This window comes from Chroicocephalus ridibundus, chromosome 7, assembly GCF_963924245.1.
Source record: "Chroicocephalus ridibundus chromosome 7, bChrRid1.1, whole genome shotgun sequence".
NCBI classification, from domain to species: domain Eukaryota; kingdom Metazoa; phylum Chordata; class Aves; order Charadriiformes; family Laridae; genus Chroicocephalus; species Chroicocephalus ridibundus.
The window spans coordinates 12997626-13023498 of record NC_086290.1 but is presented as its reverse complement, the minus strand read 5'-3'; the positions used below and the strand labels follow the sequence as shown (position 1 = coordinate 13023498).

General features: G+C 44.5%; 1 protein-coding gene across 5 annotated transcripts in view; it reads right to left on the bottom strand.

Moving 5' to 3' along the window:
• The window catches only part of SEMA5B (semaphorin 5B), a 277400-nt gene that overhangs the window by 19064 nt on the left and 232463 nt on the right, over nucleotides 1-25873 (bottom strand). For 4 of the 5 annotated variants that reach the window (XM_063341108.1, XM_063341109.1, XM_063341110.1 and 1 more), the window contains 10 exons: nucleotides 25375-25492; nucleotides 19227-19408; nucleotides 15959-16102; nucleotides 14308-14455; nucleotides 12712-12937; nucleotides 11840-12058; nucleotides 9858-10028; nucleotides 8788-8937; nucleotides 7835-7879; nucleotides 4458-4663 (listed from right to left, as the gene is read on the bottom strand). In XM_063341108.1, coding sequence (XP_063197178.1) covers nucleotides 4458-4663; nucleotides 7835-7879; nucleotides 8788-8937; nucleotides 9858-10028; nucleotides 11840-12058; nucleotides 12712-12937; nucleotides 14308-14455; nucleotides 15959-16102; nucleotides 19227-19408; nucleotides 25375-25492 — 1609 coding nt within the window. The other variant, XM_063341112.1, reaches the window with a different exon arrangement.

Below are 25873 nucleotides of genomic sequence, written 5' to 3'. Positions count from 1 at the left end.
TAGTTCCCCTCTTTCAATGCCATAGCCTGCGATCTCACTCAGTTCTCACCTCATTTTCCCTCACAATAAATTTGCTCATTGACATAAACAATTGTTTTGCTTGAGCACAACTTTAGAGTTTGGCCTTTAGCTTCTACAAGAGCAGCAGTGATGCCCAGAGCAGATGGAAAGCTCCAGTGCTTCCCTAGCTTATTTGAAGCATTGGTACAGGAGGAGTTTGATTGTGTGACTCATAACTAAAGCTGTGTTTAAGGAAGGAAGGACAGAGGGAGGTCTGTCCAGCACAATTGAGAAGAAAATCTGCAGAATCATCATCACAACCATCCTGCAAACTTACATTTCTCACTGATCCCATCTGGCCTGATCCAAAGGCCACTGGATTTTGGATTTGGACCAGTGTGCAGACGCCTTTGCCTATGCAAATCCCGCGTAGAATAAAAAGTTGGCTCTCTCTATTGGCAGAGAATTTAGCAATAGGAAGAAGTTCAGTCCAAATCCTTTCTCCATGTGTGGCTCTTCCAAGAGCTCCTAATTCACAAGGGCTCAACCTTGACCCTACATCCTCCCACTTCTGCTGCAGGATGATCATCTCGCTTCCCATCAGCACGATGCTAATGAGTAACTCATATGAGTAAGTGGCTGAGTAGTTGAAACAAGACATTTAAAAAGAGGATCCCCTCTCTGCTTTGATAGCCGGTTATTAACTAATCGGCGTGGCAGTACTGGGAAGGTTGTAGGTGGTTCTGTAACCCATCATGCCAAAATGTGAAGAGCAGGTAATTTTTATTTCATTATGCTCTTGTTCTGCACAGTCTTCAATATTGTCAGAGTGCTGTATGAACTTTAACCAATTAATGAAACATGAACTGCTTATTAGGTGACCCAAAAGGTCTCTCCCCTATGATCTGTGAATAACAAATCAAAATCAACGTGCTGCTGGTAAATGTATATGCATGAAATCTTTGAAGACATCACAGCTAAAATAGCTAATAATAAACCTCGCAGCATTCCTGAGAAAGCAAAACAGGAAGGGAAAATAAGCCAGCAAAAATACAACATTCTTCTGCCAAACACTGCCTAAGCAAGTTAGCATCAGCTAAATGATCAATAGGTCACCATTATGTATGATATTTACATCTGATCTGCATTACTGCATTGCTGTGCTGAAATGTCCAACAAGGCTCCTATCAGCTAGCACTTCCTTCATTAAAATCTGCCTTCATATAAAATTCACCTTGATTTATGAGTTTGCATTCAGTGCTGTACATTTGAATGTAACAGTGCCAAACTTTCTACTGTGTTCACCTGCTGGTTGGAGAGCAGAGATATTTCAAGATGAAAACAAACTAAAGATGGTTGCAGAAGGCTTATTATTATCAAAGAATGGAAAATAATAGACTTGTGCATATGCTCAGCCTTCTGCTACCATCATGTCACTGTGTATTATCATTTTCTGTTACTGAAAAGTAGTCTACACACCATGTATTTCCTTAATCATGGCTTTATTAACTCTTTCACACACACACACACACTCCCAAATCTACAATGATTTTGCTGTCACTACATAAAAAATATTGAGGAAAGTTTCCTTGGTATCTGCTGAATAGAAACTTACTTGGGTTTAGAATCCGTAATTTCAGGTGTTTTCACTTTCTTTCATACATACACATTTTAAATTCAGGTGGGCCCATATCCAAGCTCAGTCCAACCCTTATTTTCCAGTAGGTGAATTTCAGTTCCTCCGTCATTTGAATGTTAATTGTGTAGCGTCACAATAAAACAACACATGCTCCTTGAAGGCATGAAAAACTCCCTCCTGACCCTTAGAAAAATCTGCCATTTATTCCTAAATATAAAGCTGGCTAATAACAAGTTCTGTAAGTAATTACACAGCACAGAGCACACAGAGCCTTCCTCTTACTGCACTAATGCTATATTCTTCAAGGGAACACTGAGAAATGGCAAATTTGTAGTATTAAATGAGACATTTTCAGGCAAGAGTTTAAGAAAGGAGGGCCAACAGAAAAGATGAACATAAGGAAATATTCAACCAGAACAGAGAAAAGGGGCTTCACTTCATAAACAGATTTTACCCTTTCTGTAAATCTCTTTGCCTCATTCACCACTCTGAAAGAGTATGACTTTGTGTTCTTCTCAGTAAGCAGCCCCTTGCTCCTAAACATTTAGTTTTGGTCTGTCCAATGACTGCAGATTTATGCACTTGAACTCTTTCACTTCCTAACATTCTATAAATAAGTCCCATCTGGTCTATCTCTCCTTGTGTCCAGGTCCCTTCTCCCCCCAGCCTAAGTCATGCAGTCTGGGTTAGCTAATGCCTTCCTTTAAATAAACGAGACTTTTCAAAACTTGATCTAATGCCTAGGCTCTTTATGTCCCTCAAAAGAAGACTCTAACAGCTGCTCACTGTTACTACACACTAGATCAAGTATTCAGAGATGCATCTATCAAAGAGGTCAGCTCCCTCCTGATAGTACATTAACTAATCTACTGCTATTTTAAACTTTGCTTAGCTTTGTTACTACTTCTACTCCACTCCACCACTCGGCATAGACGTATTGCATTGCATAATCCATTTACCCATATGATCAAGATCATTCCGCGAACAACTTCATCCTTCTAAATTTTAACCATTCTTCCTATTTTAGCATTGTCTGACAACATATGATAGCACAATATAAATCATGAAGAAAATGTTAACACAAAGCCAACCCTGTAACTACCTGCTTTCGGCCACAAAAATAAATTTGTCTCTTTTCTTCATTGTTTGCTATGTAAGAAACGAGGGGATACTCTTGCTCATCTCTTTATTTCTGCAAGCTTTTCTCATCTGGGTCTTCCTATTGACTTTGCCATAACTACTCACATAACGGAAAGGATTACTCTCATAGTTTGAAGCTTTCAGAATCAGGTCCCAGTTCTTTACCTGTCTTAATAATTTATTACCTAACCCGTATATGCAGAGTGTGTAGAATAATACATCCTGTGAAACTTTGTTAAAAGCTTCTGCAAAATCCCAATATGTCTGCTGCTTCCCTCCTATCTAGATCAATATTTATTTAATTTAAAAAAGGAATCCAATTTGCTTGACGTGATTTACTTTCCACAAATCCATGCTGACTCGCATTATGATGCTGCACCCTTATTAAACTTTATGCAACGGTAGCCTTATGCTGCTAGGAAATGTATTTTTGAGACTGCATTTATAGGCAGCGGGATCCTCTGAGGAGCTGCAATGCCCAACACAAGGAATTCAGCACATGCTTATTGCCAAACTGGTCTGTTATTTTCCAGCTCAAACTGTTTTCCCTTAAAACACCAAACTGACATTGACTCATTTCAAATGATTTGATGCAAGCTCTTAGTTCTCATGCATATTCACATTGCAAATCATGGCCACGTATCAGGAGTTGTCCTGTGCCCAGAATTATAAAATCCCTGCGTAGAAGCAGTCCCCCACACCCAGGACTATGGCTACGGTCCCACCGTTGATCTTATTGTTGGGTCTCAGTGAGAAGCCAGGCCAGATCAGCAGAAACAGACAATCAAAATGTCAACAGCACAAGACACAGCTATAGGAAGGAACAAGCAGCTGCAAGGCTTCCTTCTGTTTTGTGTTCATGTCCCAAATAATGCTCCACCCTGTTCAAGTGACCTTAGGCAGGCTGCTCCTGCTGTGGTGACATGAAGCCCCTTCACCCATCCCACTGCTCACTTCTCTGATCCCACACTTCGCCTGGAGACTGATGCTCAAATACAACAATGTGCTACTGTCTCAGCATATTGTCTCTTGCACCCTTGGTCCTATCTTCTCTAATGTTCTCTTTAGCAAGCAGACATGCCAACAGAGCATGCCACTTCGACACTCAGCTTCTCCTAAGGCTTCAGCTCCCAGTTCCGCTGTTACCATTGAATTCTGCATGGCTGCCTGGGCTAAGTTCTGTCCAGTACTGATAGCGGGGGCAGAACCCTTTCTGCTTTCTCATTCTCTCCAATTTGGCAGTTCCCAAAGCATTTTCAGAATCTCATCCTACCAATAAGCATTTTCCCAGCTATTTGTCTAATGAAGTTTCCATTTTTATTCTTCCTCCCCTCCGTTTCCTCTTACCACGCGCTACCAATGCACTGAACTGAGCTCTTACTGATTTCTTAGAGGACAATTTGTATACATACAATAGTCAGAATGGGCTGGAGTATCTTGGTATGTACTTGCCAGACTGGCATTCATCAGGACCGTGAAACAGAACAAAACCCCATTGCAGTAATGGGACTTTTTAACCCCTCTGCGACAGTACAGCTAAATGCCCCTTCAACCCCCCCGGATAAGGCCAACAGCTGGGCACAGAATCACAAACCTACCCAATTCCAACCCTGACATTAAGACAAAATTTGTTCGGTAATAGCAAGCTGTTTGTGGTATTTCTCATCAACTACCCTACCTTGAACTCCATAGGGGTGTACTTCTCGTTCTTGGGGGTTGTGTTGCCCTTGTAATGGAGATGGTTGGGAGTGGTTGGGTGGATAACAGTCGACTCCTGGGACTGCCTCTGACAGCGCTGGCAGTACACGTAAATCACAAACGTTAAGAGGCTAGAGCCGAAGAAACAGGAGACCCCAGTGGCAATCAGATGGATGAGACTAAAACCTGCAAGGGAAATGACAAGAGATGCTATTTTTAAAGAACAGCCTTTTTTCCTCTCCCGACAAGACCACAGGTGCAAATCAGAGCTATGACATCTCGGGATCAACATTAATAAGCTGTTGAAGCCAGAGTCTTACGTTCTAACATAAACTGACATAATCTCCCTGCAAATCGGTCTCCCCACTGCAGCTCTGCCTTGTGCAGTTTAACAGGTTCATGCATTGTTTTCTCAAAGCTCCCTCCCTGTCTCTCTTCTCGCCCCTCTATTGATATTGAAACTAAACATTATGTTAAGCTGACAGCTAAAGAAATGAGCCGTACAAACAATGCACATTAATGGATTCCAAAGCATGTGTGTGTGTCATGGAAATAAGGGGATAAAACTGCTCAGTGTTTCTCTGAAGGGGAAGGAAGGGAGAGGAAAGCCCTTTTTGTTGGCTGTCCAAAATGCCTACGGGACTGTGTGTGGGGTGGGGGAGATACACATTCCTCCCCCATGTAATCCAAGTGTGCTCAGCATTCTTGCTTATTCACAGGGCAGCATTGCCTTGGTCATGTCTGCACTACCTCTGAGGTGTGTGTTTGTACCGCTAACAGTGAAACGGGGATCCTCAGGGGAGTGGGAAAGATAAGACGGAAAAGGAAAGGGGGGAACTGCTTGAAAAACACTTCTTTGTTGGCTTTCTCCACAAACTGCAAAGATAGGAAGCCAGTTGCAGGCAGGTGCCGGCAGGGTAGCTACAGTGCAAATATTTCAAACAGAAAAGCTCTTGGACTATAAAAGCCTCCTACAGAGTTCTCTCCACGTGGGATTGCAGCAGCACCCTCCAAGCACAGCGCTGACCTCTGGAAGGAGCTGTAGTTGTGCATCCCACGCGCTGGGAAGTACTTAACTCACAACTCCGGCTGGTGGGGGGAAGACAAAGTCAAATACTGCTCCTCATTCCTCCCTCACACCAGAGACTCTCAAACCCCATGGCAAAACCAACCACCAACAGATCTCCAGTGACAAGAGAACAAACAGTAGCGATCTTTACAGCCATCAAGTTAACGAAGCAACCAGAGGCAATCTTGGGTGGCAAAACTTTACGACCCTGCTCTCTTGCTATGTGCAGGGGAGGGATTTACAGAAAAAGAATCAGCAATGATGAGTCCAAACGCTATTACCTTTCCTCTGCCTTTGCTTTGTCAACTTTCAAACAGGAGTGACAGGGGTCCTAGTGCCGGGGAGAGGGACCCCTGACTGCTGGCCCCCCAGGGCAGCTGTCCCAGGGGGCAGCCACACGGGCTCGGCGGGGATTGTAGGGGTAAAATTCTCATAATACTTAAAAAGCCAATTCATTTGGACAGACTGCTGTGTTGACTTGACTGTGTGCAGGCAAATGGAAGGGACTGCTCAGAGAGTGGCTTTAAATGAGGTTCATTCTTAGTCTGATCACAGCGTGCAATTTTTTGGTGCCATCTTACATTTTAACTGATATGCTTTTCAAATAGAGAATTCTGCCCATTAGTCTACTGCTCTCCTCTAATCTTTAGTTAAAGCACATCCTCCTGAGTTTAAAAAGAACAAAACCAATAGAGTTCTACAACAAAGTAATGGGCTTCAGTCATAATTACAGTAAGGAACATAGAGAATTTATTGGACTGAAGAGCTACATTTATTTTTTAAACCACACTATAAAATTCTATTGCAAGATTACCACTTTCTGTTGTGTTTTGGATGATGGTCCAAAAAAGCAGCAGAAAGATGCTAATTTCCTACTAAATGTTACAAGACTTTTCCCAAAAGACATTTCTTTTCTAAAAAACTCTGCCTGCTTTATGTCACTCATGAGAGCTAAAACACAGAATATGCAACAGTGCCCAGTAAAGCCACATGACACTGTCACATTCTCCTCATACCCAGCTTTGCTTATATTTCAGTGAATATTTAATTTCACTGCTACATTTGCAAGTCACTACAGTAGGAAATCCTTTCTAAAACATAAAGCTCTCTTACATTTCACTTTTGAAAGACCATCTGATTTTTCAGGTGATTTTTAGCTGTATCTTAGGGAAAAACCAAATTACTTTGTTTGCAGCATGTGAGTCCCCAGAGGGGAAGCTTTCTGGTTCATCATGAAAATATAGATTTTCTGAGATGCGTCAACAGAAATTCTATTGATTGGCTTCTTTGCCAAACATTGTAGAACACTAAGTAATAAATAATATTAGCTATGGTAAAATGTAGATTGCACCAGCAGATACAATGGTGGTGGTAAAAGAAGGAAACGTGGATGCAGTGCACAACAGCAGGGTGCAGGCCGTAGCAAGGAGTCCTGGAACTGAAGCAGATCCGAGGCACCCTCTGGGGGAGGAGTGACGCAGAAAGCCAACTGTTACATTGCAGGTGCTGAAATCTCAATTCCATTGATTGTCCCCGCAGTCACAAACCGAGAGGCCACATTTTCGTGCCACAGGTGGCATGCCTGTTTTTTGCCATGATCTCCACAGGGAGAAGAGATTTTGGCAGCCTGCAGATCATCTAGATTCCAGGAGAGCAGGGATGTGACATGGTCATTAGTGTGAAACTAGTGTTTTAAAATGTTGAAGGAACCTGCCATTTTCTTCAGTCTGCATTTTTATCATAAGGGCTCCTAGGGCAGTGGAAAAGTGACACTAATGACTGGATCTTTCCAAGTTACATGCAGAAAGGAGACACGACTTCTGTGAGAGGTGAGGACTTGAATGAAAGGAAGTGCTTGGAGAACAAGTATAAACTCTAATCTCATCCTCTATCAGCAAAGAATCTAAGAGACCCCGTTCACTGGAAGCTTTATAGATTGTTTAAAAACACCTGCCTCCAAACAGCTGGAGGCTTACAGTGGTGGGATGAGGAATCCCTTCCTTTCTCCTGAACATTTACCCTGCAGGGAGAGAGGACAAGCAATGTGCTCTCTGGTAATTAATGACCCTCAGTGGCCGACCCAAACCCCGAAATAAATAAAAATCTTGGAACTGACAAGTGGACATGCGATACATTCCTCCAGTCTGACTCAGACAGCAAGACTCCAGTGGAATTAAGGCTATCAGTGGGATATGAGCTGTACAGATTAATGGTTTGGTTGATACTGCACAGGGAGAAAAGAAGCCAGGTTAAGATAAAAATAAGACACATAGTTAGTGGTACCCTACCTCCACAGTTCGTGCTCTCATCAATGCTGGAGGCAGGCAGGATCACTAAACAAAGAGAAGAGGATTGGAGAAAGTTGTCATTTTGCCATCACTTTCCTTCTTTAAGTAATTAAACCCCCTGTGTTCCAGACACGAGAAGCTGCTCATGTGTTCTGCAGCAAGCTGAGAGTCTCTCTAAATTGAATGACAAACTCAGAGCGCGAAACACATGCAGCAAAACCTCTCCAAAGACCTGACGATTCCAGTATTGTTACCTGATCACTGTTCAGCTTCTTCGATTTAGAGGAAAGAAGACAGCTGAGAAAACCATGAAAAAGAAGAGTACCATTGCCTAGAGCTCTCAGATTTTTAAGTCAGGGCACTGTAATCCAGAAAATAACATGCAGAAAGGGGTTATTCAGTCTAGACCCATATGAAATATTTGCTTGGGAGATTCAATTTCCACAAAACACAGGGTGGAAGATGTTGATGACCATCTGTCCATCAGCAGTATCGCTCTGTCAGACCCTTGATTAATCTCCCCACTTCACACACCACTTTTCTCGATCTGCCCCTCCTAATTTCTTTGTTCTTTTGGGATGCTTCTTTTGATACCTGAACTCAAGGACCTTCTGTTGCCTTTATCCATACTGAGAACAGAGATAATTTTTATAGTCCAGCCTGAGATGAACTATGCAAAGTTAAAAGCTTCAACTCAGGTGAAGCAATACCAGTTATTTACTACAGAGCTAAGTAACTCTGTTTTAAAGAAAAGCTAAGCTGCCTTAAAGGATTGTCAGTTACCCTGTGCCTGCCACAAAGGAGTTTATAACGTTTGTTTGTTTGCTTGTTTTTCTAGAAGTATCCAAACCCAATTTATAGTAGGGAAAATCTCAGTTTAGCTTGACAGTCTGGGCACGAGCTGTCCTCCTGCATTGGCCCACCCTCTCCCTCCTCGATGACACTGTACATACCAGGAATTTCATTATACAGGCACTCTTGGTACTGTGTGCTGTTTCCGACGCACTGAGAAGAGTCTGGGCTGTGTACTTCGCAGTAACGGCTGCGGTATTGGATGCCCTCTTCATTACACAGGCTCCACTCTGACCACTCTGACCAGCCACCTGAAATCCAAGATCAGGAAAACACACAGACAATGTCACCAAGAAGGAAAAGGATCCCTTAGAGATACCAAACTTCTCCCATCCTGAAGGATGTCTAGATCCTGGCCTGGCCCTCTCTGTCACATCTAATCCAGGGGCCCTAGTGGATTTACTATTCTCAATACAAATAACAGTGCAAGCATCATACCCTACTTGTCAGGTTGTAGTTTTCCCAGTACGGACTGAACCAACCCTTGGTGGAGCACTGCGCAGCACGGAGTTGTCTTAACAGCTCCTATATCACCTCTCTGGTTAAAGGCATACAAGGAGTTGGATGGGGCAATGTTGCACCAGGACCTCCAAGCTTTGAGGTTGCCTCCCAGGGATACCTCAAGCCGCCAGGACGAGTTACAGCAGGTAGAAAGTCTTGCTGAGTTTCCTAAGGACAGGAGTCAGCCAGCACTGGATCAGAAATACACAAAGGTGGTTCAAAAGCAGCACAGACCTAAACCCTGCTCTCTGCGTTGTAGCACATGCTCATCTGCCTGTCTGTGTAAGAAAAAGGAAGAATTGGAAGCAACTTCAGCAACTGTACAGATTGATGCTTCATGACTCCTTTTGTTTGTCTTGTAAGCTTCCACATTGAAGAATCAAGCTCCTGCTTTTTCAATTACTTTAAATGGATTGGCTGTTAACAAGATTTCGCCTGTCCGGCACCAGAATGCCAGAGCATGGGCTAGTGAACAGGTAAAGAGAAAGGTGATGCATTGCAGTTGAACCACTGGGACGTCTCCTTTCTCCCTGGTTCAATAGACATTTACTGAATGGACAGAAAAGCTTTTAACTGGTGGTGTTTCCGATTTATTTTTTAAACATTTTGCAGATGTGTCTTGCTCCTACCACCACTCAAGCCAGTTGGAGCAGGGACAGAAACTGGCTACCTTCACATGGGTGCGTGTTGCAAAGGGCCTCCTCGGTGTGCAGCCCAATGCAGATATCCTCTCCACTAGACGGAGCTGGATTGGTGCAAGTCCGCGTGCGCTGGTAGTGTCCTCCTCCACAGGTCGCTGAGCAGTGAGACCAAGGAGTCCAGCAAGACCATGAACCTTTCACTGAAGGACATTGAAAAGCAAGGAGAGAGAGGTAGGTGCCATTGGTTACTCCTCTCACTGTGACAAAGCCGGAGAGCCCCAGTATCTCGCCTTCCAGATCCACCCTGCCCAGACTAGCTAGCAGTTTCTTGTACCCCAGGACATTTGGGCCTTACAACAAGAACTTCATATCAAGAGAGGGTACAAATGTGCTGCAATCTGCAGATGCAGAATGAAGTCTATGCACAAAAAGACTCTACATCATGAAGTGCCAAAATAGAAACTATTCCTTAGGGTAAGTCACTGAAATATTCTATTGTATTCTAGTCTAGTCTAGTCTACAACTTTTTATAATACAGCATTGTTACTATATTGTCTCCTGATGCTTCACCTACAGCAACAACAGATTTACTTGGAAAAAAAGTGCTTTACTACCTAAGTGGAGCTTATATGGCACCTTTCTGTGGGGGCCCCGAGTCCTCTACTTCCAACCTTCAGTAAACAGAAATTCAGAGGCTTTATTTATTGTCCCTGCTGATTGCAGGTGGGTTGGACTAGATGACCTTTAAAGGTCCCTTCCAACCCAAACCACTCTGTGATTCTATGATGTGAGCACAGCCCCATAACAGATTAATAATGAAACTAGGGAGGGACTTAAGATCCCTGATTCCCACCCGCCCCTTGTCAGGCAACTAGACTGCCTGATTTGCAGGTTCACATGCCATTAATTCAGAAGATAATAACCTGATGACGTAGTGCAAGATAAACCCAGGATTTGGGTATACACATTGAGTGAGGCAGGGAAGGAGGGAGACACAGAGAAATAGTAATCATGCACTCAGAACAGATTGTAAAACATCATAGTGTCCAAGGGGAGAAAACAGCACAGAAGAAGGGCACAGACATTAGTGAAAAGCCACTGAGAGCTTCCAAAATAGTACTAATAGCTGCCTTTATAGTGCTAGAGTTATTTTCTTTTTATAGGCCATAGAGTGCAATATTTGACACTCCTGCTACGCTCTTGCTGCACATTCTGATTATATCTGCATTGGAATTTTATCTTTGTATTGAATTTTAGAATCATAATAATACTATTATAACATTTTCAAGTGTAGGCCACAAACTATATCGCCAGAAGTAGATACTTGCTAGAACTGCAAAGAGGCAAGGTAATTTGTGTAAAATTGCTTAAATTTAGTTTAGATAGTTATTACAGAGCAAGAAGGATAAGTGAGAGAGAATACAGTAGTCAATGGTCTATTATTACTATTCTGGATCAGGAGTGCAACATAAACATGAGGACAAACTCGAAAACCAGGAAACCAGGCAAGAATACTCCCTGCTGGCTGTGCAGGAAATGGTAACTGATGCCAAGAGTAGATGCCCATCGCAAGAACAATACGTAAGCAGGAGAGGGGGAAGAAACAAGTGTTCACAAGAAGAACCGCCACATCAAGCATCTCTACACAGTATTAAGCCACATTTATTAAGCCTGTATCCTCATCAAGGTGCAGATGCACCGTGATGCCCTCCACTGGATGGAATATCAAACCTTCTTGAAGCAAAAACTTGCTAGACAAGCCACGGTACTACTTCCTCTAGAGGATGTGGCTGTGTTACCCTCTGAGCCGAGGTGAAACATAAGTCATAGCACTCAAGATCACATACATGGGTCATTCCAATAGCTTTTAAAAACATTAAGGAAAAATCCCCCAAATTAAAAAAAAAAAAAAAGCAGCTTGGAAATACTGATTTTATTTTTCTTTGTGGATCTACTATTAAGATGGGGAAGAACACCTCTGAATTGCATGCAGGAAGATGATCATGGTTACCTGGGCAGGGATGAGGATTGCAGTCTTGGTACTCCATCGCTGACCCCACGCAGGGCAGGCCACCATTTTTAGGCTCAGGGTTTGTGCATGTTCTCTTCCTGATCCTAAAGCCCAACTCACAGTCCCTGGAACAGGAAGACCAGGCCCCCCAAAAGGACCAGCCCCCATTGATAATCCGTGCAGAGGTCTTACCAGTCTTGAGGAGGTCATCAACAAGAGCTTCAAGGAAAACAAACAAAACACCACAAGATCACAAATTAATCAGCTGTTCGGCTTTTAAAAAGGGCTTCAGCTCATGAATAAAATCAGGATTGATGTGCCCTGGGGAAGAGTTTGTGTTGAAGGCCCTTAGCAAGAGTTTTGTTACACAGGGTTACAGCTAAACTAGAGACAAAATGAAATCTGCACACACACAAACTGAGTCTACTGATAACCTTGATAAATGGCCTTTCTGGGCAGCAAACTGTGGCAGTCGAGGCTGTGCCCTCAGGACACTGCCTTGCATCACAACAGTACCGAAGGGAATAACCCCAGAGGCAGGGCACAAGAGAGCCTCCAGAGAGAAAGAATAAAGACATACTGTCCTGTAGAATGGCTGCTCTCTTCTTCTCTATACCCTCATTACTTGCCTGTTCTCCTTGGGGCAGCCTGATAGTAGCAAGAACAAATCTATACAATGCCATAAGCACAGAGCACACAATTGTATTGATCTCTAAATCAGAGGGCTCTCTCCATCCCTGCCTTCTGCAGTGACACCGGTCATACATGGCGAGACTTATGTAGACACAATCAGGTTCTTGTTCTGAGAGGGTCCCCCTTCCACCACCAAATCTAGGCTTGCCCTATGGTCCCCCAGAGCTGGCAAGACGTACAGTCAGTATCACACACTGCTGAGCCATCATTGGGGCAGAATCGACTCTCAGTTTTCTTCCTCCCAAACTGCAGCTCATGAGGATCGGACAGCTGGGCACGACACGTGTAGCGGAAGCGCTGCTCCTGGCGGGCACCGTTCTGGGTGACGTTGACAGGCATCCAAGGGGTCCAGGGTGTGTTCCTGCGCACCTCTGGGCAGCTCTCTGGGTTGCAGGTCTTATATTCCTGCCAAGAAGGAAAACCACTCTCTCCTTACTTACTTAAATAGCAGCAGCCTAACTGACAGAGATTTATTTCCACTCCAGAAAATAAGGGGGTACCGCCTGGATCTAAAACAACCTCCATCCACCTTATCTGACCTCACAGACACAAGCCAGTGCTGGGCACGGCACAAAATGTGGTGACTGTGAAGGCAGTGATGGTGCATAGCTTCAGGTGGACCTCAAGGATGAACTATGCTTGCTATTTCTATGTCTCCCTCAGGTTTGTGTTTCTTTGCTGACTCAAAGGCCTGTGAGGCTTCAAAAACTTGGTACATTATGGGCAGGAGAATAATTCAGGCAATAGATAATAATAACAGCAAAAAAATTTCTGCTGTGACCCTGAGGTGCTGCTCTCAGGTCAGCCTAGAGGAGCCCCATAAGAACAATATGTTAGTAAGGTTTATTCCTTGAAAAGTTTATTGTTTTCTTTTTAAGATGGGTTTAGATTATCTTTTTACAGCTATTTTTGTTTGGTTGGCTTTTTGAACTCTCTAGTGAGGACTATGAACCATTTGCCATCTTTGGTGAGGAGATGAGCATCCACTGAGCACAGACAACGTTCTGGCTGGATGGGAATGGGGTGATTTAGGGCCTTTACAATTCTTGCCACTAGTGGGAGGAATTCCAGTGACAAACATTGTGCTCTTGTTTAAAGATAAATAAATAAACAAACCAGTCTTTTCTGGCAGAGGGAAAGAAACGTAATGCTTCAGGACTTTATGATTCTAGAGTAAATGCCAAACAGCTTGTGAACAGATGGGAGGTTCCAGATCAAATCTGCTTACACTGAAAGAAAACTCTCCATAAAACTAATTAAAACAGCTGCATGAAACAGCTGCCGGAATAGGAACGGGAAAATAGAGAGAGCAAATAGGTAGCCATCGCCTCACTGATGGGTTAACTAGGTTTTTGACCAGTTGTTTACTCAAGTATGGCAATAAGACTCATTTCTGATATATTAGGGCCTCCTTGACTCAATGGGAGTGGGATAGAAGAAAAGAAAATGTATAATGCTTTCAGGTACAGGACTTGATACCTGATCCCACAGAGGCCTGAGGAAGTCCTCTGTACACCAGTCTGTCCTTACCTTTAGGTAAACACACACACACAGACTGACACATACACACTTTCACACCAACTTCACTGACTTGGGAATTTGCCACCTCTCTGCTTCCCAGTTCATTTCAGCATCCTTTCCAGCAAAAGCTGAGGATAGCGGCTTTTTCTAGCTTAAGAAATAAAACCAAGATGGAGAGAGGAGTTAAATACCAAGTTCCTAGATGCTAGATGCCAAGAGGTGCCCCTTACGCAATGTCAGTAAAAAATACATACCACAGCACAGCCTGGACATGTATTTCCATTTTCACAGGACCTCTGCCTTGAATGAATCCCTCCACCACAATTCACACTACATTTATTCCAAGGACCCCACGAAGACCAAAAAATTGGTAATGGACATGGACTGTTCTCATTACAGAATCTGAAATAAGAAAGCGCATTGCTCAAAACACATCCATGTCAGCACATCCAAGGGACAAAATGGTGATGGATACAAGACTAAACACTGCATTTGGGTGCAATTCATGCAGGCACAGAAAGCCAGCGGAAGGCTGACACAACAGCCAGATTAGCAACGTTCCTGTTCATCGAACTGTACCCTTTGTTCAGAACAGGGGGAGCGGTTAACCAGGCTGAGCTCACTGAGACAGCTGGAATAAATGGTCAAGATCAAGTTTTTGAAAGTGCTCTAAGCTCCTAACTTTTATGCACTGAATTCACAAAAGAGCTCATAAGTTGAACCCATGTGTCATAAAGAGAGACAGTGGATGGTAAATATTTTCAATGGGATGACTACTGGCAGGTCAACTCAACAGTGACCTGTCACTAATGGCAGGTGCTAAAGGCTTGACAATCTTCCCTTCCCATGATCTGGCCCTGACTACTGCTTGGACCCTAAAAAACTAGTGTTTGCAACTGGAGCTGAACTAGATGCTATAAGCATCTAAAAGCAGGCCCTAAAGTAATGCTATTTCATGTTCCCTTTTCAAAAGGTAACTTTAATTTTGTTCAGCTTTTTAATCAATATTGTTCTCAAATTGAATCACACAGGACTGCAATTGACTCGGATGTAGTCTTTAAAACCCAAAAAGGACCATTCTGAATGGCCACAAATCAAACCAAACATTAAAATGTCCTGAATCAAGGAAGTTAAATGAATTGCCCTTTGTATTCTGAGAAATGCAGAGAGATCTGTCTTAAGTGACCACTCAAGGGACAAGCAACAGCCTACTGCCAAGCAGAGGTCGCCTTTAATGAAATGTCAAATCTGGAAACCAAATTGGGATGCCTTGAAGCATGCGTTTAATGAGGGGCCGGGCTCGAAGAAGTGTAATAGTGCAGATGGCTCCGTAGGTTCAAAAAGTATTGTCTCTTATTGATTTTGCATGAAATTTGCTTAGGTCAGAGGGAAAAAAAGATGTTTTTTTGATGCCAACCCCTGCAAAAACTCAACCCTGACTCCGTGAGTCCAGCTGTATTTTGTTTTGAACTTCTCTTGGTGCATCAGCACAATTAATAGCGACTTAGGAATGGTGCAATTGGCAATGGAAGCTGCACGTACTCAACTGCCTCCTCAGGGACGGATCAGAACAATGTAACTGTATCACTAAACTCTACACTGCTGACAGCAGGCACAGCTTCTCCTTTCATTGAGGGGGTCAGACCTCTGTTTGGGAGACGGGAATACTTGTGAAGGTCTCAAACGTCCTGCTTGAGAGGGGAGGCAGAACTGAAGTCTCTGATGGCCAAAGGCTCATTGAAAGACAGTGGCCATGCATGTGAGAAACCTCATCTCTCTGGAATTTCTTCCATTTTGTGCATTCAGCCAAAGAGCCTTAATCTGCATTCATACAAGAGCCACCACTTCCAACCGCCAACATTATAACCACAGAAGTGAACACATGGTGTTGTGGACAGCTCTTACCTTTCTTCCCTGCTTTGTCCAACGCAGACCCTGCCCCCGTACCGTGGAGAGGGGTTGCTGCAGGATCGCTGGCGGACTTGAAAGCCAATCCCACAGGAGGTGCTACACGGGGCCCAGGAAGACCAGGGTGTCCAAGCGCCATTTCTAACAAAGGAGGTGGGAGAGAACGGAGTGTGGTGGTGACCTAACGGTCTGCCCACATCATGCTGTACTCAGCAACAAAACACATAAGGCACTGATGGGGGAATGGTTCAACTCATTGGATAAGAGATTATTCATTTCAACCAGACTTTACATCAGCAGAGATCTAGAAAAGGGAGTTTCAAAAGTGCTTAGCTTTGGCCTAACTTTCCTCCCATTGAAGTCTTTAAGAACTGGAAAGGAAGAGAATGAAGCCAATGCTGAAGGATTTTCAAAATGCCTCCTAGGATTTGCTGGGCAACAGTGTGGTTGCTGTAACTCTCACTGTTTCCCCATTACCTCCCCCATGCCTCATAACCTCCCCTTTCTGATCCAATGGTGGATCCCCAAGTTGTATGTCCTGGACTCTCCTGCACAAAAAGTGGAGGGTTTGAGGCTCACGAATGCCAGTTGTGCCAAAGGATGCAAAAAAACCTACCCTCTGCTAGTTCAGTAGGTACTGATGCTTTAAATCTCTTACCGCAATACTACTGCCAGCTCCCACGGTTTTATCACAAACTTCATAATATTTGGTGTTTTTCTAAAGCCTTTAGCATTGAATCCTATTAAGTGGAAATCTCAAATTTCATTAAAAATAACAATAATTGCTTCTAGCTTTCATGGCTGCCTGCAGACGTCACTGTAGTGTGACCTTAAATCTGTAGAAACCAGAAGGCAATTAAGAGCTCAGAGGCAGGATCAAGTTTCACGGTTTAATGAGTGATCACATCTCTGGTAACTTAGCCTGAAGCGAATGTGATGTAAAACCTCTTCGCTCACACCTCAGCGACAGAGATGTCGCAAAGGCTCTGCGCCTCGCTCCTGCGACGGGCTGAGCACGTGCAGGCGGCCGGCTCCTGCGAGGTTGCTGCCACACGGTAACCCAACCGCGTGCTTACACAGAAGCCAACATTTTCATCTTGAAAACCTTGCATTTATTAAAGCTCACCTTCCTCTGATTTGGCAACACTACTGAACCTTGGAGCAGGAGAGGAGGAACCGTATCTCATCTCTTCCGCACCGCAGGTTTCATTTTGAATAGAGCTGGTGGCAATGCTCTGTCTTACAGAACTGCCTAATCTTGACACTTCACTGCCTTAAGCCAAAAAATCTCATTTCTTTTGGTTTTTGTTTTTTTTTTTTTTAACAAGGAAAAACTTTTCTAAAAAATCTAGTCAAAAAACAACTCAGGTGCTCTCTGGTTCTTGAAAGCTAAGCTTGAAAACAGATGTTAATTTTCAAAGCATTTACTGAACTAATAACACTGCTGGCAAGAAATATTTTCTGGCATAGCACCAATCAGGGCAGAGGATGAAAGTTAAAACCCACATTGCCCTTCACACTTTTTGTATTTGTTATCAACTCTTGCCTGTTCTTGGCAGCCTTATTTCAGAACCCTGTTAGATGTTTCTCTCCTCCTCCTCTTGTTCTCTCATCCCTCTCCCTCCTTCCCTTCCCCTCTCCCGCCCCAAACAAGGTCAAAGAACAAGAAACTCACTTATATAAAAATCCTGCTATTCCATCTTATTCTGCCACGTTTTAACCCACCTACTACCTCCCCACTTCTTAACGCAAAAGAAAGACTATATGTAAAATCACAAAAATTTTGTTGCTCTTATTGCAACAAAAAAGGGAAAGTAATTTCTAGTAAAAACTCCGGAAAACCCCAACAATTCTCAGCATCTATTTATGTTTCAGGATTTTTAACACAAATAAAGACCCCTTCCATTTTCTAATCTCCAGCTTTCTAATAGAACTCATCTTTAAGCATCCTGCTCCCTCTGCAAAAAGAAATCTCAATGCCAGATGAAGTCAATTAAAGGAAATTTGAGGGCTGAGGCGGATGTAGGATGACCAGATGTCCCTATTTTTCAAACCGCGCTGTTTTCCTGTGTCTTAAGATTGAATAATCTATTTTTCATCCCCTTCTTAGGAGCTGTTCCTGCCTCTTTTGCCATCAGAGCAGTGCTGAGAAACCCTTCCCACTGGCACGCTTTCCATTTGCCACTGACATAAAAAGCCTGCCTGGGGAAGGCTCCGCTCCGCTCAGCCCACGGTGGCAGCACAGGGGCAGGAATGACTGCGCGCCTTTTGGGCAGCACAGCCCACAACTGGAAGGAGAGATGCCAATTAAAACATGAGTATTGCTGAATTTTTAATGCCAAGACCAGCACTGATCTCCAGGGAGGCATCAAGAGACAGCTGTCCTTAACGGCATGAACATTTATGGAGCAGATAAAGTAGATAAAAACTGTATTGACCCAATATTTACCAGAATATTGGCTGATCCCACCCTGGTTAAGTAGTGCTTACACTATTGCATCGTCTCTCCTTGAGTCATGACATGATGTAGTCTGAGGGCGGAGGGGTAACATGGACACAAACACTGCGGCTGTGCTGGGGCACCTGACCGGAGGATATTTAGCTTCCATACTGCTCAAACACGAGCTTCAGGCTTCCCTGGAAAGGCAACACTTTGACACAAGCCGAGCTGCATGCATTGTTTAAGTGCTGTCCCCGGCAGGCATGCCTCCTAAGCACCGCCAGACGATGAGCTGTTGCTTTCACCTAGCCAGCGTGCTGCAGACAGTTCACAGACTGGCAGAACAAGGCAAACAAGCCTTGCTCGGAGCTAGGCTAGGCCCTGTCTTTACAAGCTTTGCTCTGAAGGAGCTCTGCTCACTTTTGGCAATGCAACCTCGGAATCCAAACTCCAAAAAATGATGAGCTTACTGGATTTCTCTAGCTTATTGCTGTTCAGTTGGCTAACAACTACTTCTGTCTTACTCGCCTCCTCCTGATGGGTCACCACTCACCGTACAGTTGAGGGAAACCGAGGCACAGTGTAGGGAAACGTTAATGTGTACACTAATTTGGGGTGCTCATCTTCCAAGAGCTCTGGCTGAAGGCCCATCTCTCAGAGCCCTTGGGCTCCTTCATTTTTCACTAGCTTCAAGCTGGACCTCACATACCTCAGTTTGGCTGGGATACAACAAGAAACATGTCACAGAAACATAAGGAAGGAGCTAAGCTGTGGACAGGCACAACTCTTGCTCCCTTCCTAACAAGCACAAAGATGCTGAGGTACCTTGAGCAATTTGCAACTTCAATCCTGGCTCCTTCGCAGCCACGACCTCCGCAGCGAGGACGAGGGCTGTCACACGAACGTGACCTACACATACAGGAGCCTGTGCTGTCCCCATCCGAATGCTCACAGAGTTGCCATGGGGACCAAGGCCCCAGCCTTCCATTTGTTGTCAGGTTTTTCACCTAATTTTAAAAGAAAAAAGGTCATTAATAGCAAGTTTACATTTCTGGAGACAGCCCCACAATAGAAATGCCAAACAAAGCTGCCGGGGGGATTAGGATGCAGCTTAGATGGGAGCTGTCTGTGCTTGTGAGCAGGATTCAAAACAGAGGGTTGTTTTCAGACAATGCCGCATCAATATTTACCCTCTAAATTCCACCCCGCATACCTAACATGTGCGCACAGGCACCCGAGCCGGCCCAGCCAGCACCACACCAGGCACAAGCATCCATCTGCCACGCCACAAAACCATCGCACTCCCACGTCCCACGCTGCACAGCTTCAGTCTAAATGGCTAAGCTGGGTGAAGGACAGACAGTGAAGGAGATGGTGGTGACCAGAATTAATGCTGAGGATCACACAGTGGGCTAAAGAGCAAGAATTCATCTCAAGGCAATTTATAGACCAGATCCCACGGCTGTTTCCTCAGCATTTTGCTTCATGCCTGTACAGCCCCAAACAGGCTGGGGCTTGAGCTTCCTGTGCGCTTCGATGAAGAAGTAAAAATATGGTAGTCCTGGCAGAGCAAAAGAATGAGAATCAGAACTATTTCAGCCCAGCGTTGGTGAAGATCTTCCAGGAGATGGGGTGTCAGAGCTTGCTCCCCTGTGCCTTGTTTTAACCAGTGCCGCTAGGTGAGCCCCAAGCGGAGGGCTGGGGGAGCAGGTCCTAGGGCCCTCGCAACCCAGGCTGACTTCGAGAAGATGAGTGCTGCCTGCTCCTCTTGGGATCGCTCCCAGGCCACCGCTGCCTTCTCATGCCCACTCCACCACTACTGCAAAATCCAGCAACTCCAGGGCCATGCCTGGCAGGCTGCCCTGAATGCCCCTGCCCTGCCTTCCCCTCTGCTCCCGACTTCAGAACATCCCTGCCCTGCCTATATACAGCAATTTCCTTGCTACAGCGCAGCACCATGGTGTTATCTCCCCCCTGTGGCTCCCTCCATCCTCCTCATTCCATGTCCCAAAGCGCTGGGCCTCGCAGGCAGGATGGCACGGATGGCAGCTGGCTGCGAGTGGCTCGTCCCCACTGATGTTGCCCATGGGGTGGTGGGATGCTCAGCAGCTTTGGTAAAACTGCTGGCAAAGGCAGCACTCGACTTGGCCTCAGTGTCGCATGCCACAAAGGGTGAAGAAAGGAAGAGGCTGGGGCCCTGGCGAGCAGCCCTGGCCCCAAATCCGAGCCAGCTACCGCTGACAATCCCCACTGTGCCATGTTTCACTGAGCTCTGCCGTCAGCAGGATGAGTCCCCTGGGCCACCCCATAGGGAAAATAATTTCTCCTGCTCTACAGACAAGGAAACCGAGGCACAGGGAGGCTGTGAGCCTGCTCAAGAGCCACGCGAGGAGCCAACCACAGCCACAGGAGTAGTGCTTTCAAACACTCATCCTCTGAAACACGCTGCTCTGCTTATTCTCCAAGTCTGGCACTATGTTAAACACTCACAATGCACCTCTGGTAGGCTGTCATCTTCCCCTCTCACCCATCTACAGCAGCATCAAAAATATGCAGCAGTGGCATGGAAGTAGTTTAGATCTGTTACTGTGCTCGTCAGGCTGTAGTCGGGGGGGGTTCAAGCATCTGTTGCAAACCTTTGTTTAAAATAGATTATCATGTCGTCGTAAAAATTTGCTCGGGGTTGCAGGTTACAAGGCACGATGCCCAGAGAAGAGAACATCGAGTTTTGTTGTTGTTGTCGAATTTGTTGTTTTAAACATGCATGCAGTCAAAAATCAATACAGTTGGGTTGCTAAAAGTCAGGAGGGAAAAAAAAAATCAAAAGAACTACTTTGAGATAGTTAATACTAGATTTTTATCTCCTTTTTCCTCCTGCCTTACAAAAGTCATAATCCAAGTATTGGATCATTTCTATTCATTTTTGAGCCAGAAAGCCTTGCTGATTCCAGCAGGGAGTTCTGTTCAGAAATCAATGGTATAATATGGCCCGTGGCTTCAATTAAAAAAAAAAAAAGCTGACAAATAATTATTGGCTCATAAGTGATACTGGGAAGCAACCCAAAAATTAAACAAACAAGCAGCCATAACCAAAATCTGAGATTTATAAACACGTCACGTTGTGAGTGTGGGAAGTTTTTATACTTAAGAAATTATATATGAATTTAAAGATGGAACAATAATCCATAAAAACATCTTCAAAAGAGCAAAGTTGGGATGTGGGATAAAAACCCATATGCATTGATGTTTTTCAGGAATGTCTTTACAAGGCAAATCCTTTGTAGCCAACACAGCGCCCATCAGACAGAGAGGACATCTTTAAAAACATCCGTGATCGAAGGCTCTTCTCTCACCTGACATTATTACCGATTCCAGAGTTCTCATATTTTGTAAGCTGCCATACTCCACCCAAAGGCATCGCCTTTTCATTTCTTCCTTGTACCATCTAAAGGCTCAAGTGCAGGATCTAAAAATTCAGACTGACCATTCCTATGCCCAGCTGCCAGGATATTTTCAATGTTTATTCTGATAGTACAGATAAGGCTGGAAGCATTCCTTGTTCTTTTGATTCATCTATGCTTCCTCTTAGGATTTAGATGTCAACTGCTTATAACTTTGCCAAGCTTCAATTATTTCAGCTGGAAGTTTCCACATTGGCTGTCTGATAGAAGCTGAAAATTCTTGCAAAGTTTCAGTCAAAATATTTCAAACATTTCTAAAATCCAATCTAGGGGAAAAGAACGTCCATAAGCAGCAACCTTTTCCTTGAAACAAGCTAGTGTTCAAGGCAAGGAACTGAACTTTATGTCATTGTACCACCTTTTCATGATTTCCATGAAAAGTGATTCAGATCTGTCTGGGGTATAAAATCCTTGAGAAGCGAGGAGGAAAATTTTTCCGGACTCGCAGATTTTGATCGTAGCACCTGGAGTCCTCTCTGGGTCCTGGGCATGCTCCAGTGTGGGCCGGAGCAGGATTATCCCAGGCACTGCAGCTCTGAGTGGCTGAGCCCACAGGAATCGAGAGCAGGGTACAAGTCTGCTAGACACCCCAAAAAAAGGAGTGGGGAGACGGGCACTGATTAGCAAGAAAATGGAGTGGCAAGGAGCACATGCCAGATGGCTGAGACAGGGGTTTGCTGGATGCACAGAGTGGGACTGGGATGAAAACCTGTGAGGAAGAGCATCATCTGGCTCAGGATAAGGAGCACTGTACATTTCATTGGGAATACTCAACTCCTGACTTGCCAACCACCACCAACAGTGACCCCATGAACTTGACTAACAGAGTTTGTTAGCCAAATCTAAAGTTCCTTTCCTGCTGGTGGCTCATGTTGGCATCAGTAAGATATTATAAAGTAGGATGTGCCTTTTTTCAGTTTTCCTAAAACCAAAAGGCACCTCACTCTCTTCTCCCAAGCCTAAGAAGAAACAGCATGCAATCATATATTCGGGACTCCCTGATACGACACATGCACAAACAGGGAAAAGAGCAGCAGCATGTGCAATTTGTGTCTTCCCACTTCTTAATATTAAAACGTTTGACATTGCAACCTTAGCAACAAACCTTTAGGAGGTTCTGGGCGTTACCTGCTAATAACATATATTAACCATTGCCCAAGGTACTATGTTAACAGTGAATAATTAACCCTTTATCTAAGGTCCCTTACTATTAAAGCTGGAGAGCGGGCATCTGTGGTACAATGTAGTGCTATACAAAGCTGTTCAGACCAGCTCTGAACGAGCATGTTTGCACAAGAGCAGCAGTCAAGTTGTGTTAGTGTTGTGGTTGACTCACACAAATGCCTGGCCCCTGTAGGATATAATTCAATAATATGCCAGTTCTGGCTTTAAAAGTTGCTGCGTGCCAGTCCCTTCGGCTGTGCCAGGACATCTGTTTGTGGGCTAGGCTGCAGAAGAACTCACTGACACTATCTGGGTTAGGAAAAGTTTATTTGGGAGGGGTGCTTTTAATCTATGCCATGTCACACTTGAGTGTGATCTCACATACAGCTGTACCAGCACAGCTGAACGCCTGGTGCTCAGCCCAGGAAAGTGGGGTGAGAAAAGCCAGGACTTCTTAAGACAGTAACTCATCCAACTAAACTCCCAGACAGGCCTTTTTCAGCAGCGAAATCTGACATTGGGTCACTGCATTCCCCTACCTTTCCAGTGGTTATTTGCACATGCTGCCCCAGACTCTTGCCTCTATTGACCACAACCTTTATCCTGCACTGAACACAAGGAAATACTTGGATATTGCTGATGTAGGTGCTTAAATGAGCCATCCCACTCCATGCCAGAGGTGAATTCATTTCAGCAAGGAGCAGAGGAGAAAGAATTCACTCGCATGTGGATTTTAAACAGCTTGGCAGCCCATCAGTTGAAGAGCACAAGGCTGATGTATGTGCCAGAATCAGAGCACCTAAACGGAAAATAATCTACAATGGAAATGCTAAAACAAATGTAAAACTAGCATCCCAAGAACCGCCAAAGCTCCTGAATATTCTGCGCTGGATTTTTATGACCTTGAAACAATGATCTGGAGTAGCCTGTTCCCTAGTGTGCACTACAGCAGACATGTTCAAACTAGAGGATTAACACCTCACACACCTATCAACAGACACAGGCATTAAGCAGGACGAGATAACAGCATGGTCAATCAAGAAGCACTGCATCCCAGTTCAACACAGGAGGGTTATAAACACACAAGCCTCTGAATCCAGCAGTGAAAAACTTAAGCCTGCCAAGCTGAGGATGGATTGAAGTAATGACTAATATTTCCTGGGAAAATATCTGAGAAGTAAGGAAGATAAGGGGAATAAACATCGCAGCACCTCCAGACAGAAATAGCATACTGAAGATATAAACCATCCAGTCTTCTCTCTCTATCTACTGGACTTAGCAGTATTAACATGCTAATTGACGTTAGATAATAACGACGGACATTAATGAGAATTTCTCCTCCACCGCTATTTTTTTAACAAGCCTGGTTTTCCTCCCCAGCCACCTTGCAGGTACAGTTCAAGCAGCAGGAATTAAATTTGGCCAGACGGCTTCTGGGGATCACAGCCAGGAACTGGATAGTGTCGTCAGAGGAGGTTGGGTGGGCTGGAAGGGAGCTGGAGAGCCAACTCAAACTGACTCAAGCAGTGACACTTATTTTTAGCTGATGCATCTCATGGAGACCAGGGCAAGGAAAGAAGACCATCTCCTTGAAATATCCCATAGACTTTGTTTAGAGCACAGAGACCCTAAATCTACTTGTTTGCTCCAGAAGGGGCATCCCAAAGCAAGCATTCAGTCGTCCTCATGCCCACCGATGCTTTGGTTTGCTAAATTAAGGTTAGAACTGAACAGTCTTCTTCTCACGCTCCCTCTCTTGGATACACTCTCCCCTTCCCTCTTGTTCTCTAGTACATACTGCATCTTTTTGTTCCCTCTGCAAACCATCCATACATGCCCTGTTTCTCTGCTGCTCCCTAGATGCCTCTTCCTGGAGCGCAACACTTCTTCACCAGCATTGTCTCCTGGGCATGGCTCAGGGATCCAAGAAGAAAATGAACTGGATGCTGCCCGAGGGCGCTGTACATCAGCTATTCTGACTTCCCCAAGCTGCAGGGAAGCCAAGGAAATGGTGCAGACAGTGGAGCAGCCCCGAGAAAGCTTACGTTTCATCTGGGGCTTACACGCTTCTCAGCAATAACCCAACAGCATGATCCAATCTTCTTAAGGCATGGGTGGGCATGAGGAGGACTGAATGCTTACTTTAGGATCCCCTTTTGGAGCAAACAAATAAATTTGGGGTCTCTGTGCTCTAAACAAGTGGCTGTGCACAGATAATAGGCTCTCCATGTTCTCCTAACAGCCGGACCCCATCAGGCTGGCACACACTCACTTTCTCTCTCCCTTCTACACATACGCACACACTCACACACCAACATATATAAACTATTTCCACTCCTTCCGCTTACTGGGCACTCTGTAATATTTTGAGTCCACAGGCTCATGTTGGAGCTATCCTCAATGGTGGTGCATCGCTTCTGCTTGCTATCCCAGCCGCAATAGGGGTCTCTGGCTCCTAGGCATTCCCTGCATGTACAAAGAGAAAAGATTAAAGCTCTTTAAGACTGTCTAGCTCTAAAGACACGTATTCAAGTATAGTGCTTGTATATGACAGCTGTCAACTGCACCGAGGCTCAGCAGAAGAAACAATTTCTTCTAAGCAGAGGTTTACCTGCTTGGAAGGGAAGAATGGCTGAGTAGAAGGGTGATAGAACACAAAGCAAATATCACTCATAGAAGCTGCAGATTAAAAATCAGTTCACTCCTCTCCAAGGCCTAGGGAAAGAAAATGACTTTACAAATTTTAGTCAAAGAACATTTGTCATTGAGATATCTTTGTGCCCCCATGTAATCACTCAGCAGGCCAAATCTCACACAAAGCAACCTCTGTGAGTATGTTTTCTGACA